Below are 17,182 nucleotides of genomic sequence, written 5' to 3' on the forward strand. Positions count from 1 at the left end.
GTGAAAGAAGAAAACGCCCCTCTGGGGCAGCATTCAGAAGAAGAAAGAAAGCAAAGGAAGCTTTTCTATCTAAGCAGGAAGGAGCTCTCCTGAGATACATAGACACAAATGTTCACGGTGAGCCTTCCGGCCCCAGTGAGGATGTGAGTGGTGAGGAGATGCCTGATCTTCCAGTTAGTCAGAGTGCAGGTGACCTGGCAGCTACTGCAGCATCCATATCTCCATCTCAAATGGATGTAACATTCCCGAAGAAAAGTGTAGATCAGAGAAGAGTGTGGTGGAGGCGCAAGAAACAGCAGCTGCTGAGTTTAGTTCCTTGTCTAGATCATCCAGGACTGTGGACCCACTTGAGCAGTAGCCTGAGGGACTTCCTTGTACTGCATGGGCCACAGCAAGTGACAAACTTCACGTTCCCCAAAGACAATGAAAATAGAAGTTTCCATCCAACACATTACTGGCGTGAAATCCCCAATGGTGACAAAGTGGAGAGGCCATGGCTTATGTACTCAAAAACTCAGAATGCTGCATACTGTTTTTGTTGCAAACTCTTCCAGTCTAACTGTTCCAGCCACATTGGGTTCTACAGGAACAAAGGACTGGAAAAATCTGGCTAGAAATCTGGCATGTCATGAGAAGGCAGCAAATCACCACAGAGCGAGCATTCCATAGGTGGAAAGAGCTTGAGATGAGACAAAGGTTAAAGGCCACCATAGATGATCAGCATCAAGAGAAGATTGCATCAGAGTCTCTTTACTGGCAAAATGTTCTGAAAAGGCTCATTGCCATTGTGAGAATGCTTGCTACCCAAAACCTAGCACTGTGTGGCACTTCAGATCAGCTGTATGTGCCAAACAATGGAAACGTCCTTAAAATTGTGGAGCTGATGGCTGAGTTTGATGCTGTACTCCAGGAGCATCTAAGAAGAGTCACCACTCAAGAAATGTACACACACCACTACCTTGGAAAAACAATTCAAAATGAGATCATACAGTTACTGGCAACAAAAGTCAAACAGAAGATTGTGGCAGAACTGAAGTCTGCAAGATATTACTCTGTTATTCTGGACTGCACACCTGACATCAGCCATACGGAACAAATGACTTTAATGGTGCGTTTTGTAACAACAACAGAACCTAGTGAAAATGTCCCTGCAATGGTGACTGTCAGAGCATTTTCTAGAATTTATTGACATTGATGATACTACAGGAGCTGGTATGACAAATGTGCTTCTTAAAAAGCTGGAAGATATGGGAATTGTGATAACTGACATGAGAGGTCAGGGCTACGATAATGGTGCCAACATGAGAGGAAAGAACAGAGGAGTGCAGACACGGATCCGAGAGTTAAACCCTCGAGCTTTTTTTGTCCCATGCAGTTCTTGTTCATTGAACTTGGTGGTCAGTGATGCAGTATCAGCTTCTAGTGAGGCTGCTGAATTTTTTAATGTAATTCAAAGCATCTATGTATTTTTCTCTCCATCAACTCATCGATGGCAAATTTTGAAGCAACATCTGGGAACATCCTCTCTGACACTGAAACCACTGAGTGCCACATGATGGGAAAGTCGAGTGGAGGCGATAAAGCCTATCAAACACCAAATTGGGAAGATAGATGATGCCATAGTTGCCATTATGGAGGATAATGCTATGATAGGAACTGTGGGAGAACAGTGGCAGAGGGAAATGGAATCACCAGAAACATACATAACTTCAAATTTCTGTGTGGCTTAGTGTTGTGTCATGACATACTGTTTGAAATAAATGTTGTAAGCAAGAGACTCCAAGGTGTTGACCTTGATATATCTGGAGCAATGGAACAACTGGACAAAGCAAAGTCATACCTACAGTCTTACCGATCAGATGAGGGATTTCAAAACGTTCTGAAGAGTGCACAGAAGTTGGCAGAGGAACTTCACACTGAAGCTATTTTCCCACCCATTCAAGAATACAAGAGTCACCGAAGAAGAAGATATTTTGATTACGATGCACAGGATAATCCCATAAGAGACCCCAAACAACAATTCAAAGTTGAATTCTTTAACCAGGTGCTAGATTGTGCAATACAGTCAGTTGAAGAACATTTTATGCAGCTCAAGGAACACAGCAGTATATTTGGGATGTTGTATGATATTCCAAAACTCCTCACTATACCTGAAGAAGACCTACACCAGCAGTGCAGGGCACTAGAGACAGTGTTGACACATGATGACATGCACGATATTGATGCGAGTGATTTAGGTGATGAACTGAAAGCCCTTTCAAGATACATTTCAGCAGGATCAACTCCAAAAGCTGTTCTGAAATATATGTGCACAAATAGGATGACCACCCTCTTTCCAAATGCTTTCGTTGCTCTGCGCATACTTCTAACATTTCCTGTAACAGTTGCCAGCTTCTCCAAACTGAAGTTAATAAAAACACATCTACGCTCCACAATGACACAGGAGAGGCTGGTCAGCCTTGCAACCATCTCAATAGAGCATGAGCTGGCCCAGACTGTGGACCTTCAGGAAGCAGTTCAAATCTTTGCAACCAAGAAGGCATGGAAAGCACCACTTTGATTATTCAAACAGATAAAAATGCCACTGTTTACTATGCAGACAAGAAAAGTTACATTTGCTGTTCAGGTTTGAAAGTTAAGTGTTACTTAAAATTTTTGAACAAGGCATTTTAAGTTGTTAGTTCTCCTTTATTGGGGTAGGTAGCAGAGCAGTACCATGAGAGGAGTAGAACAGGAAGAAGGCAGAATTGAGACCTTTCAAAGTTTTGGCCCAAGCGAGGGGGTATGGGGGCGTCATTTGAGCTCCCCGCCTCAGGTGCCAAATGTTGTGGGCCGGCCCTGCTGCTGGCTGCTGGTTCCTAGCTGGGAACAACAGGCCCCGCTGTTTGCGGTCACTGCCGAAAGGCCCGCAGCTGGGAAATGACTGTGCTCCCCTCTGAGCTAGAGAGACGGGCTCTCCAGGCGGAGGCTGGCTTGGGGGAGTTTGCACTGCGGCTGCCCCTGCAGGCCCTGTCCGACAGAGCGAGAGCTCAGGCTCCAGGCCGGGCCCTTCCAACTAGCACCTAGCACACTGGGACCGCAGAGCACAGTGCACAAGATGTAGCCAGCCCTGTGCGCTAGTCACGTGGGGCACCCAGATGACTCCCCCCCCCCTTTGACTGCTGGTGCCTCTGCAAGGAGAGGCCTGCTCCAGGCACTCCCAGGCCAGGAGGAAGAACACCAATCACCTCCTGATCAATGGGAAGTCAAGAAGCCTACCCCAGGTCTGCGGGCATGCCAGGCCCTACAGCATAGGTGCAGGAACTAGGGGTGCGGGGGGTGCTGCAGCACCCCCTGGCTTGAAGTGGTTTCCATTATGTCCAGGGTTTGCAGTTTGGTTCAGTGGTTCTCAGCACCCCTGCTATACACATTGTTCCAGCCCCCCGGCCCTACAGAGAATGACGCACAGGGCATTCCAGCGGCAGCGGGCACTAACGGAGCCAGGTGCCACCTGCCGCTGGGGGCAGGTGTGTCCCAGAGGAAGCCTGTGGGCTGGGATGACTCACGCTGCCTCTGTCATCTATTTAGAGTCAGACTGTGACTGCAGGCCCAGCCCGTAGCCTGGAGCGCCTGGAGGCTGCCTGCCCTGTGACTCAGAGCACTGGCCTGCTCAGTCCACCTCAGGGCTTCACACATGTCATGACATGGCTTTGGGAGTTAGTTTAGTGCTGGTGAAAGGTGCTAGGAGACCGCACAGGCCCAGTGCTGCGAGCGTCTCCATGCCAGCATGCCAAGGACTGGGGGGGTGAGTCCATGACTCACTCCTGCTCCGCGCAGGGCACGGGCAGTAATGCGTCGCATCTCTATGCCACAGCATGGGCCCTCCCCAGATCTCAAAGCACTTTCCAAGCGTATCAGTCCCCCAATTTCATACCCGGGCATGCCGAGGTGGGGGAAGTTCAATGACTTTGCCATGGTTGGACAGGTGCAGATCCGGGCCTAGAACCCAGGTCTCCTGGCTCCTTGCCCTGTCCGTGGCCTTGCTAATGAACAGGAGCACTTTGCATGTGTGGCTGAGCATCCTGAAACACCCAATGGTTTAAGGCTCTCGTCACCCCCGAGCTGTAGGGCCGGGGTCGCAGGGGAGCAGCCAGAATATTCTTATTGCCAGGGCTCTTTCTGTGCCAGGTTCTAGCCTAGAACTCAGGAGACTGGGCTTCGGTTCGCGGCCCCAGGCAAGTCACTTAGCCTCTGGGTGCTCTAGCTCCCTGGCTGCCCTCCCTTGTGGGGTAAATATGTTACAAAACGCCAGGAGCTCAGCTCCTACACCAATGGGCGGCTGTAGCGGGGTGGTTACCCCGCTCCTGCCCTGAAGGGTTTAAAACAGCCCTGGGGGAAGGTTGTGGCTGGGAGCTGCAAAGCTGGGCTGATTGAGGAAGCAGCCGCAGCTGGGCCACGCCCCAATCAGGCCCCAGCTGGCCTGTATAAAGAGGCTGGGAGCCAAGAACTCAGCAGTCTCTCTCTGCCTTTAGAGGGAGAAGGGCCTGGCTGTAGTGAGCTAGAGAACGAGTACCTGAGTGGAGCAGGGCTGGGGAGCTCCAGCCTGGAAAGCCCCAGGCTGTGGCCTAGTAGGAGGCCAAGGGGTACTGGGGGTTGCAGATGGCAGCCCAGGGGTAGGTTGAGGCAGCAGGTCCAAACCCCCTTGTCAGTGATGAGTGGCCTATATTGCAGTCTGTCCCAGGTAGCGGGGGCTAGTTGGTGACCGGCAGTGGCCTTATTCTGAGGCGTGGTTCAGATAGTGGGTGGGGGTTCCCCGGAGTGGGGAGACCCTAGTACTGAGGGGTGTACTGCCAGGGGGCAGCACCCCAGATAAAAGGGCACCAGGGTCCGGGAGGGACACGGGGGCTGGAGGACAGGTGGATCACTGGCCTGCAGAGGGTGCTCCAGGATGCTGGAAGAGCTAATTCCCGGATGTAACCAGCAGGAGGCGCTGCAGGGGTGAGTCCGCCCTTCTACAGCGGCACAAGCAGGGTTCCGTTTATACTGAACACGCGCCTCCAGCCCCTGTGCCTTTCCTTTTAGATGAAAGGAAAACAGTGGCAGAAGAAAGACCAAAAGGCCAATCCCCTGGAGGCAGCGCAGTGTGTGTGTTTCCCCTGCCACGCGCTGCAGCTGACCCAAGACAAGATGGTGGCTGCTTCTGTCCGACAGCAGAGCCCTAGGAACATAACGGTGCAGTGCAGAGAGACCCAGGAGGTACACACACCACGTCCAGCTTGGTGACTCGCCTGGAAGGGGTTCCCCCTGCAGCACAGTGCCTTTGTTACCAGGCTGGGGCGCTTGTGCAGGGCTGATGCAGAGGGCAGAAGGGCGCACAGCTCTCTGGGGGTCTCCCATCCAAGCATAGGCCTTCCCCGACATGCCTTTACCAGGAGCGCTATCAGAAGTTTGGCATAAGGTGATAGGCCTGCTGGTACTTCATCTGAACGTGGGCTCTCCCTGGGCCTGCCTTCAAACCCTGCTGATGACAAGGTGGGGGTGAAAAAAGCATGTCTATAAAAGTTGATATAAAGAGCCTGGAGAAATTGCTGGAAGGACTTTTACCAAGGGACATGGTGGATTCTCCAGCACTGCAGTCTTTACATCAAGCCTGGATGTTTTCCTAGAAATATAGCCAAACTCGCCCACAGGACATGGGTGAGGAGGTTGGACTAGATAATCGTAATGGTCCCTTCTAGCTTTGCAATCTATGAAGCTATGAGGGGGGCAGAGATCTGTCCTGCCATGGCAGCATCCCAGACCTCACCCACCCTCACATGAAATGGGTTCTATGCAGAGCTGGGTCTGAGCTCTGTTCTGGAGCCTGGCCCATTCTAGAGAGAGGAGCCAGGCATCCATTTCAGATTCAGAGCGAAGTTGGGCTGGCTGCTTGGAATTGAGATTTTGGTTTGGTCTCATTTTTATTTATTTGTATTATCTCTGAACCCTAGTCATGTACCTGGCCCCCACTACTCTAGGGGCTGTCCAAACACAGAACAAAAAGATGGTATCTGCTCCAAGGGAATGGATTTCTGTTGCTAGGGTCTCGTCCAGTTGACTGTCCGTTATTTGGCGGCTGCTGTGTAGAATTCCCACAATTTTCATAATTGTGGGAATTGTAAGTGCATTGTTAGTTAAGGGTTCCTTTAAGGCCTGTAATTCTGGGTCAGCCCCTGGAACTCATTGCCAGGGGATGTTGTGAAAGCCAAAAATATAACTGGATTCAAATAAGAATTAGATACGTTCATGGAGGATAGGTGCATCGATGGCTCTTAGCCAAGATGGTCAGGGACACAACTTCATGCTCCGTGTGTCCCTAAACCTCCAACTGCTAGAAGCTGGGTCTGGACAGCAGGGGATGGATCACTCGAAATCGCCCTGTTCTGTTCATTTCCTCTGGCACTGGCCACTGTCAGAGACAGGATACTGGGCTAGATGGGCCATGGGCCGTTCTTACAAAAGACAAGAATCACACGTAGCAGCTGACTCTTGATTGGGAGATTCAGGGAGGAGAGATCTCTGGGGAGAGGATCCTTGAGTCTCCCTGGCTGCAGCTAGAGCTCATATTGCTCTGAATAATTGTCTGGGAATGACACCCGGGGGCCTCTTGTCCTGCTATGAGCTTTAGTTTATTTCACTGTGTTTGCAAGGGTGGGAACTCGTGAAACATTTCGATGATGTGTTCCCAGGACTTCCCCACCCCAGTAATGAACAGATGGGTCTTTGCCACCAGGGATCTGGCCTGCTGCCCTCCAGCTAAGGGATCACACCTTCACCAGCCCTGTAGAAAGCAAAGCAGACAGTGTCCGCTTTTGACTTGATGTTTTTGCTGCTTGCTCCAGAACTGAAAAGTGGAAAAACTGCCACTTGGCTGTGCAATCAGTGCCCTTTTGCCCCGGTGCAAATGAACACTTGCTCGCAGGCTGAGGGCGCTTTGCTCTTCTACAGATCAAAATGGGGCAGTAACAACCTCCCCTCGCCCTGCCCTAAATTCTCACGAGGGCATCTAGCTGAGAGCTATCACAGCTGGCAATGCTCGTCTGAGATGCTGCGATCGAAGGAGAGAGCGAGAGCAAGAACCCAGCGACCTCTTTTGCAGGCAAGGAATGGAAAAAAATACATGAAGGGAAGTGCAGAGGGAAAGAGGAACGTAGGAGAAAAAGGGCCAGTTTATTAAACACCAGGCGAATCCAAACAGGTGAAGTCACCCCAGCCTCAAGCCAGACGAGTGTAAATTAGCTCGGCGTGGCTGTGACTTCCAGGACGTCTCCAAGATAAACAGCCCTCACCCTCGCCCTGAAAAGCTCTTATGGAAACTTCTAGTCCAACACTCCTGCCTCTGTCTGCAGCAGCGAGTGGGCTGTGCGATTGGCTTCTCCTTAGAGCTACAGCCCAAGTCGTCGGTTACGATGACTTTTTCTACCAAACGTTGTGGCGGGCAGTTGGGCAGCTCGAATGCTGGGGACGCTGGTGAGCTGTTCTCTGGGGTGAGGCGCTGCCGGTCACTTCCCATGCACAGGACTATGGGGAGGTGATGTCTGCATGCTTTTGCACTGCTCAGCCATTGCATAGCAGAGGAATGGGCGATGGGATCCGGGGGCCTGATTCAGCTAGGATCAAAGCCCTGTATACTCTTAACTACACAGTGTAAAAGACAGTCCCCACGCCCCTGGAAGGGAGCACAACCGATAGGCTTGAAGTCAATGGTAAAGCTCCGTTGGTGTATGGCAGAGCTACACCCCAGCTTGCCATACACTAACTCTCTGTCTAGACAAGCCCTGACTCAGTTGCCTAGGTCCCACCAGCAGGAGCTGACCCCAGATGTTCCCCGGCTCAGTCCAGTGCCTTAACCACACGACCATCCTTCCTTGCTGATACTTGGCACTGATCCTCACCTTGACTGAGACTAAGGGTTATATGGGCCTCTCCCCATCTCTGACCCCAGACACAGGTTACCCAGCTCCAGGGCAAGGGACGGACAGATGTGAACAGGCAGATTTCACTCTCCAGAGATGTCAAGCTAGCACCGGTCAGCAGCACTAGGTTTGCTGTCCTGTGCACCAAACTCCATTGCAGTGTCCTTCGGTACATCCCAGAATGGACAAGTCCAGGCCTCAGCAATTGTCCCCCTCTGGAGAATTATCACAGTCAATGAGCAGACTGTCCATCTGCATCATTTTCCGTCCTAAGGAAAGTCCTGGTGAAAGTCAAAGGCAGTGAGCAGGGGTGGCCAGAGTCTTCATGCATCAAGACTTCTCCTGCCAGTCAGGAAGTAGCAGAGCATCACTAAGGAAAATGTTTGGAGGTTCCAGTTGTGTCAGGGGCTGCACATTCCTCAACTGAGTCCATCATCACCCAGTCCTGGTCCAAACTAGCTGACCCAGAGGGTGCATACCGCACATCTGGCTGCCATGCCCACAAGCTGTGGCAAGCCACAGAGAGTGAGTGATGTCGTGGGCTACAGAAGAGCAGGCCTGAGAGGCTGAGTGGGGGGTGGCTGAGACCAGCTGAGGCGGACGGGGCAGGGCTGAGTGGAGCGAAGGGATCGAGTTTCCAGGACGTGATGGTAACGAATCTGTCCCAGTGGGGTTTACATGGTGGGTAGGCCTGGAAAGCAGATGTTCCCCTAGCTGCCAGTGTCTGCGCTGTAGAGGACCACACAGTCCTGTCGAGACCTGGCCCCTGGGCAGTCCCAGTGGCTCCCTGAGCTTGATGGGTGCTGCTCAGCTGATGGGTTTGTTTTTAAAGCCTGGATGAAAGTTAAACCCACCGGCCACCCCAGTCATGAATAAATGACACGGTGGATACCTAACCTGGCTCCTCCGGGAGGCAGACTGCAAATACTAAGCAGCAACCCATCGAAATCTTGTTTCACCTGTTGAGACTCGGGGTGCTGCTTTCTTCCGTCTCTGGAAACCGTTGTAACTGACAGCAGGCTCCCCCACAGACTCAACTCTGAAAGCTCCCCCCAGCCCATGAGAAGGTGCCAGGGAAATGGGCTCCTGGCTGGAAGAGGCCACATGGTAGCTGGCTTTGTGAAGGGGCTGGGTAAGACCATTGCTAGTTTTACGCTCTGGGATAAGGGTGATTGGGTCTCCTGCTTTCATGTTTCAGCTGACCCCTCAGCAGGGGTCAGGAAGGAAATGTGCCTCTTATGTTCAGCTCTGCACAAATAGCCAGGTGCATTATGGGTTGGAGGCACTGGTTTCCCAGGAAGCACTGGGGCAGGTCCAGATGGACTGATGGACTTTTCTGATATGGCAAATGCTGCCTTTCTCCCCTGAGTGTCTGCTCTGAACGGGGCCCACAATACAGGGTCGTTTCTGCAAGGCCAGCTGGGCAGAGATGCCAAGGCTAGGATGGGAACATCCTCGGATGCAGCCAGACACAGCCCCACTGTCCAGCTTACATTATATAGCCTCTCTTGGGAAGGTCCCAGGCAGGTTTCAGATTTGCACCCTCCTTAGCTCAGTGCATGAAATGACCAGAGACACTGGCTGGGCCTTCTCGGGGGCCCATGTCTTCAAAGGGGGAAGATGATGCCCTCCCTCGTACTCTGCATCAAGCCCAGCCCGGTGCTTGGCAGCCCCCCCCCCCCCCCCCAGGTGCGCACACACACTGAGAGAGACCGCAGCCCCACTCACTGGAGGGGCAGAGAGGCCCTAGCCTGAAACACAGGCGGGGATTTCTAGGCTGTCGCCTGGAGGTGCTGGGAGGAGAGGGATGCTGCCCCCCCACCCAAGCTACACCCAATAATGGGGCCCTGGGTCTGTTGGTGAGGCAGTTTGCTCTGGAGTCTGTGATAACCTGACGCTTCAAGCACAGCTACGGCTTTGGTGCAGGGAGAGGGCCCTGACCTGCACAGCTCTGGGCAGCACCCCAGTCCCTGACCATCAGACCCCAGATCCGCCCTTGGGGACTCGTCCGTTGTTTCAATTCAGATTTCCATGAACGTGAGACACCAGGCCAAGGGAATGCGACAGGTGACTCCGTAAAGAGGCGCCTGCATAATAGATCAAGGAAAAGTGATTAAGGAAGAGAAGGGATATGAATAATTGAGGACTAATCAGGGACTATCCAGAGTAACCTGAGACCGAACTGGGCTGCATTTAGGCGGATGGGAGATTGAAAGAGGAGACAGACACGTCCTGCTCCCGCACCACAGAGATTCTACAGGGCTTCGGACTCACCAGGAGGTGAGAAAAGTGGCAGCGGGACTGGGTGCAGAGTGAGATGCACCAGTGTGGAGGCAGCTAAGGGCTGATTGTCTCTCTCTCAGAGTGACATGGAGACATGGATTATGGACCAGCCAGGAACTCACCGTTTAGAAACCTGCTGAAAATATTTTGCCTTCTTCCGATGGTGGCTTACGGTGAGTACCGTGCTCTGGCTCAGCCAGATCCCTGGGCAACGGCTCCCATGCAGAGAGAATGGGCTCGGTACATTGCTAAGGGCCCAATTGCCCAGTGCCCTGCACCTGTGCGACGCCAACACAAACGGCCCCATGCTGAGCCGGCAGCACTTTGCTCTGGTGCACATGATGATACAAGGCGCAGTGAACCTGGTGCGACAAATCCATGGGAGGAAGCAAAGGGTTAATTCCAAATAACCAGCACGCCCAGTCCCAGCCCCCAGTAGTTAGAGTTTGGGGCTTATGTGCAGAAGCAGGAGGGTTTATAACCCTTCCCAAAGCTCTTGAGAGTCGCTATGATATTGATGGGTTACTAATATTCGCACTGATAACTCCGGACCGTCCTGTGACTGGTATGAACGCCCAGCCCTATCTGGATCCCTATCGATCTCTTGCGACCCGAGCCGTGCTAATCCTGCCAGGTCCTTGAGCAGCTCCCTCAGATTATCCAGACGTGGGGCACTGTGCTGGAAACCTCCTCCTGGCTCAGCAGCGCCTCTCCCGGGAGCCAAGGCCTACGCAGCACAGATTTCAGCAGGCTCCATTTCTCTGCTGCCGCCCACCCCTCCTCTCGGGGGACGCGTCGCTCTCGGTTAAATGGATTCCTCTCTGTCCTTAGCTGGAGGGGCTGCCAACCCCCTGGAACAGATTCCCTTTGAAAGGCTGAGCTCGGGGGAGTCCCTAGGGGACAGGACCCCACATCGCAGAGCCACCCCCATGCTTGGCCGTCTCACGAGCCGAACGGGCCGGGCAGCATGAGCTCCCCTCTCACCCTGGCAGGATGCAGCTTGTGGGTGGGGAATGACACTGCCCCTGTGCTGTGCATCCTACAGGGCCAGCCCCGAATGCCCTCCAAGTGTAAACATGGGGGGAGGGGTAGCTCAGTGGGTTGAGCATTGGCCTGCTAAACCCCGGGTTGTGAGTTCAATCCTTGAGGGGGCCACTTAGGCATCTGGGGCAAAAATTGGGGATTGGCCCTGCTTTGAGCAGGGGGTTGGACTACATGACCTCCTGAGGTCCCTTCCAACCCTGATATTCTATGGAGCACCGACTGCACTGTGTCAAATAGGCTCTTTCTGGGATACCAGTGGCCCCAATTCCCTTTGTGGATTTGGTCCTTCCTCTTCCCTAGCTGTGTGTTTCCAGGCTCTCGCCTGCTAAGAGAACACAAAACAAGTGTTACGGGCAAAGTTTTAAATTCTATCCCTTGGGAAAACCTGCTGATGCTGGGGGCAGCTACCTAGAGCTCCAGGGGACACTGTTCTCTTACGCTGTCTTCAGTGCCTATTACCAGCACCTCCCAACCGTCCCCGTATCCATCCCCACAACGCAGACAGTGCTGTATCCCCATTGAGCAAAGGGGAAGTGATGCAGCAAGAGCCTGTGCCAGAGTAGGGAACTGATCCCCGGTCTCCTGAGTCTCAGGCTGCCGCTCTAACCCCTGGCCCATCCTTCCTCTCTTGTTCACCCCAGCTCAGCTACTCCACCCGGGCGATGCGAAGTACGAGGAGCAGGCCGTGCGGGGGGTGCGGCACCAGTCCGTGCAGCTGGCGTGCGGCGACGTGGTCTCGCCCATGGTGGTTTTCTGGAGCTTCACCAAGCTGGGCTCGCTGGTGCCCAGGGCCGTTGCCATCAGCAACGGGATAGAGTCCAAGGTGGAGAAGGCTTCTGCGGCCCTGGGGCAGGTGAACCTGCAGAACGGCACCCTGGAAGTGAGCGACCTGCAGACGGCTGCCCAAGGGCGTTTCATGTGCCAGGCGATGTTCGAGGAGGACGGCGAGATCAAAGTGGGCTACTTCTACATAGAGCTGGTCGTGCTGGGTAGGTAGCGTGGAGGCCGCGTCACCTCTGGGACTCTCTGAACAAGTATACAGAGGCACCAGTCAGGGTCCCCCAACCCGAAGCCACAGTCCTACTGTGCTCCCTTCTCGAGTGCCCTGTTACAACCCTCGCAGACCCACCCCACTGAGGTGGGGCGCAACCGCAGCAGGCAAACTGAGGCAGAGGGAGGGGAAGCGGGTCACACCCAGGGTGGGACTAGAATCCAGGGGCCCCGACGCCCAACCATCTCATCCAATCGCTGCACACGCACCCCCACTTGTCTGTGCCTCGTATCCCTGCAGGTGAAGCTGCCCTTTGCTGCCTGCAAAGATGAAGGGAGACGGAAGAGACCCATTTGGTCCCAGCTGTTCCACCCTCCCAAGATGTCCCATGCAATATGTTCTCTGCTGCCTAATCCAGCCTGTCCTTATTATATTGTGGTAGTGCCTAGGACCAGACACTGCTGTGCTAGGTGCTGTACAAACACCGAACAAACAGGCAGTCCTTGCCCCAAAGGGCTTAGTTCTCAATGCCTCCAAAAATAGGACTTCCTCTGCTTCCATCTGGAGGCTCCTCTCCTGACCCTGTGCTACAAGGCCTTGTGTAGCATGGCCAACATTCCCCTCGGTCAGGAGCAACCTGAAGAGCCCCCTTTGGCACGGGGTTGTGTGATGGGAGTGAGTGAGACGGCAGGGCTGCCTTACTGACCTTAACCACAACAGCACAATCTGTGGGCACAATGGCATTCTCATCTCTGGGCCCTGGCGTTCTGCGTGCCCTCTGTGCCTGGATCTCACCTGGCTAGAGACTGCCAGGGAGAGAGGGATATCCCCAGGCACCCTGCTGAGCAGAATGGTGTCCTACGCGGCCACGCAGAAGTCACATTCTGCATCATCGCGCAAGCTGGTGCAAAGCAAAGCAGATGTTCTGCTCAGCAATCTAAGCAGGCACACTTAGACCCCTTGAAATCCATCCGGAGCTGCAGGTGGAGCTGCAGCATTGTGGCCGAATCCCAGTATTCCTGCCGGTTACTGTCAGGGATTTTCTGCCGGACCCATGAGGGGTGTATATCCCACCTTTCCTGGGACACCCAGCGGTTCTCAGCTCCTCCCCGTGCAGTGTGTCTGTTCACATGCACTCTGCTGGCTGGGGTTGGATAGACTCCACTGGCAAATACTTCTTGGTTGCTGGGAGATTATCTTCCTGAAGAATGTCGCTCAGTGCCGGGCAGCCACTTCCCGCTGGTATGTCCATGAATCTAGAGCACAGAGGCTCGCTGCCGATGGAAGAGCTGTCATCTGTCCAGGGCTCAAAGCCCTTTGGCTTTCTCTTCAGTATTAGCTGCAAACTGTGACTCTCATAAAGACAGAACATTTCATAGGTTCATTCAGAGTTTGAGGCCAGAAGGGACTGATTAGATCCCCTAGTTGGACCTCCTGTATATCAAAGGCCAAAGAATTCCAGTCCCATCAGGTGTTTATTCCAGCGCACATCAAAGCCGTGTGAGCCAGGTGCTGTTAGCATCCGTACCACGATCACTGGAGCTATAAAAAGGGAGAGATTTGGGGCGAAAACAATCATGGCGACAAGGCAGAGCTGGGAAAATGACTCGCTAGTAATTCATTGACTGATGGATGGGACACGTTTGCGAACAATTCATTGTCTGCTCCGTAGAGGGGGATTATTTACTCATCAGTTGGTGGGAAAACTCTCTGAATAAACTTCCTGGGAATAGCAACCTGTTCTAGGAATTCTAACACCTGGCATTTGTCTGATGCCTGCCCTGGGAGTACCCTAGAGCACTCAGTGAACCGAGCTTGCCCTGGTAAGGAGGGTGAGGATAACTATTCTCATTTACAGATGGGGAAACTGAGGCAGGGGGAGGTTAGAGCCAAATTTTTTCAATATTAGCCTCTGATTTGGGGTGCTTCAGTTATTTATTGCTGTGGTGGCACCAAGGAGCCCTGCTCATGGCCCAGGGCCCCATGGTGCTAGGCGCTGTACAAACACAGAACAGAAAGACAGTCCCTACCCCGAAGAGCTTACCGTCTAAGTCTAAGACAAGAATTAGGTGGCTACAGACAGATGGATGGGGAGAGAAAGGAGGCAATATTGGCTAGCATGACCAGCAGTGGTCTCAGCTGGTTGTCAAGCTCTTACAGGCATTACAGCAGAGGAGAGCCCCCGCAGCTCCTACCACTCCATTTGGGATTGTGGGTGCTGAGCAGCTCTGAGAATCAGGCCATGGGTGTGTCGAGTTGGGCACCAAAAATCAGAGGCCACACACGGATCTGTCAGCTGAAGCGGCACATTTTAATGGTGGGGGCGGGGTGCTCCCTCCCCCCGGGTCCCCTCTGATCTGAACCGTGCAGAGGTTTTCAATCTGCCCTGGGCACAGAATCAATCAAGTGCAGCATCAAAGAGTACCTCCAGCAGCCAAGAACAGAGGCACATGTGCAGCTGCTGCTGAGGCAGCCGTGCCAAGTGACAGAGGCGGGCTCCAGCCAGACAGTCACTCGCCGTGACATAGCAAGTGCTCTCGCTCGAATGGTTCCCAGCCTGCAGCGCCGATGGCTCTGGGGTGGACACTGCTCCTCTGGGCTGCTTTGTAAAACCAAGGGGCTGAGAGTCCACTGGCCAGGCACAAACCAGCCTTGGCATCACAAACCCTAAGAGGTCAAAAGTCATGAGTCAGGTGCCCCCCAAATTCATGAAAGTGGCTTTAAAATCATGAGATTTATAAAAAATATGCCGTTTTGGTGCTTTTGGGGGAACTTTTTGGCTGCCTTGGGTCACGTTTACGCACTTTTCTCCACAGCCACTTACTGTTTTTCATGCCAGCTGAGAAGCTCGTGTCATCACCTGACTCCAGGAGCTGGGGCTTTAAGAAAAACACCAAATATCATCAGGCTTATAATAAAATCATGAGAGATGGTATCACAGCAGCCAGCCACTGGATTCCTGTGGTACCTGGCAGGGCCACCAGAGTTAGTCACCAGCAGACCCACCTAGGGCAGGCATGTCCCCAGCACAGATACACGTGTGCACTGTGGGGACAGGCCACTGCCCCTGGAGTGAGTGGAGAATTCTGATCAGGGAGCCTTTTGTACGCACTTGGCTCTTGCTCGGCACCACTGTAAATGGCTCCACCAAGTGCGAAGCAGTGGAGAATCTGGGCCCTGGAGGGGCCTAGACTAACACCCGGATCCAGACATCCCTATTGACAGGAGAGTTACTGCTGGTCCTGGGGCCACTACTGGCGGGCACTGGATGTTTGTTAGAAGAAGAACTCAAGGCATTTATCTCCAAAGCCAGCTCTCCGCTCCCCTGACCCAGAGCTCTCATTGATGTCAGTGGGCATTGGCTCTCCCCCATGGTGCACCAGTCAGTCAGCGGAGGGCTCTGGTACTGGCGCTGCGCAGAGCCCGGCAGCCAGGTCACGGGGCTTGGCTGGACCCTGTACAGTTCTCCCCCTGGGGAGAGGGGTCAGAGCGAGATCCCGAGAGGGCACCATAGGTGGTACAGAGCTTTGGTGCCCAGCACGCGTCTTGGCAGGGCAGGATGAGAGGGGATTGCTCTCCCCACTTCCCGGAGGGAGGCCGGGGAGAGCTGCCCTCCCGCCCCTGCTGCCCCCTCAGGCTGGGGAAGGAAGCCGTGGTCTGATCCAGGAAATGCCTTCCCTGTGTACTCCCCCATCCCCAGCATGCCTGGTCAGGTCCCAGTGCCCTGCTAGCTCCATCTCTGTGGAGGGCAGCCAGCTGGCTCTGGGGCTGGGAGCTGGCTGCCCCTATCCTGGCTCTGTGATGAACCATCTGGGCAGCTCCCCCGTAGACTCTGGGCTCCAGCAGGCTTCAGAGGGTGAGTGCTGCAGCTGGCCTGCACCCCAGCTCATCAGCACCAGGGCCTGGACACTTGCTGCCCTCCAGTTCAATCCTTCAAAAACAGTGGGAGGCTGGGAAGCCTTAATCTTCTTCCCTCTCCCCACCACCTGTCCAACCTCCCACTGCCTCCTTCCCCCAGCCACTCATGGCTCCCTGGCCCCTCTGACCTCCTCCCCGCCTAGTCCCGCCTCAGCTGTCTCTGTACCCCCCAGAGCCTTTCTCTGCAGGACTGTCCAGCCCCCTCCTGCTGCCCCACCTCCCTCTGAGCTGACGTCTGTGCTGAATGATCATCCGAGACCACGCTGCATTGGGAGCAGCTTCCATCGTGGGGGGCTGACCGACCCCGCCTCTTTATGGCTCCCTAGAACCTTCCCTCTGTCTCTAGCAATTCGTTAGTGTGGGTCTGAAGGGCACAGCAGAAAAATCACACGCCTGGGAGTGTAATGGACAAGATTCTAGTAGCAAGGGCTGGCTTGGAAAAGAACGGAGCAGGTCATAATGGAAGGGATTAGTATGAAAGGATTGGCTTGGCTGAGATGGGACTGGAGCCAGCTGGATGGAGAGCATGGAGGGGGACGTGGTGATGAGGGATGGAACGGGGCAGTTTGGAATGGATTGGATGGGGAACGGGGCAGAGTGCATCAGAAGAGGCTGCAGCGGGTGAGCTCACATCCGAGCTGTGTGTTTGGTCTCCCCTAGTTCCCGTTCCGAAGCCCTTCCTGCAGATGACCGACCCCACGCCGGTGGAAGGCACGGTGGTGACAATGACGTGTGCGGTGAAGGAGGGGACGCCTCCCATCGGGTACTCCTGGCACCGCCACACCAACAGGGAGGGTGCGGTGGCTGTCGCGGAAGCTGCCGGCGGGCTGCTGAACCTGACGGCGGCTAACCGGACTGACATGGGCTGGTACGCCTGCACCGCCCACAACGAGGTCAACAGCCAGACCAGCGACAGGATGTATCTCGACGTCATTTGTAGGTGACCTGCAGGCAGGAGCAAACGTCCTGCCCCTCTGCTTTGCTGTCACACGCCCCCCTCCAGGCCCGATCC

General features: G+C 54.1%; 1 protein-coding gene across 1 annotated transcript in view; it reads left to right on the forward strand.

Moving 5' to 3' along the window:
• Positions 1 to 10,311: 10,311 nt before the first annotated feature.
• The window catches only part of VSIG10L2 (V-set and immunoglobulin domain containing 10 like 2), a 29,003-nt gene continuing 22,132 nt past the window's right edge, over positions 10,312 to 17,182 (forward strand). The window contains exons 1-3 of the mRNA XM_065417044.1: positions 10,312 to 10,390; positions 11,903 to 12,250; positions 16,831 to 17,106. Coding sequence (XP_065273116.1) covers positions 10,312 to 10,390; positions 11,903 to 12,250; positions 16,831 to 17,106 — 703 coding nt within the window. The remainder of the gene's footprint in view (positions 10,391 to 11,902; positions 12,251 to 16,830; positions 17,107 to 17,182) is intronic.

Source organism: Emys orbicularis, chromosome 15, assembly GCF_028017835.1.
Source record: "Emys orbicularis isolate rEmyOrb1 chromosome 15, rEmyOrb1.hap1, whole genome shotgun sequence".
Lineage (NCBI taxonomy): Eukaryota > Metazoa > Chordata > Testudines > Emydidae > Emys > Emys orbicularis.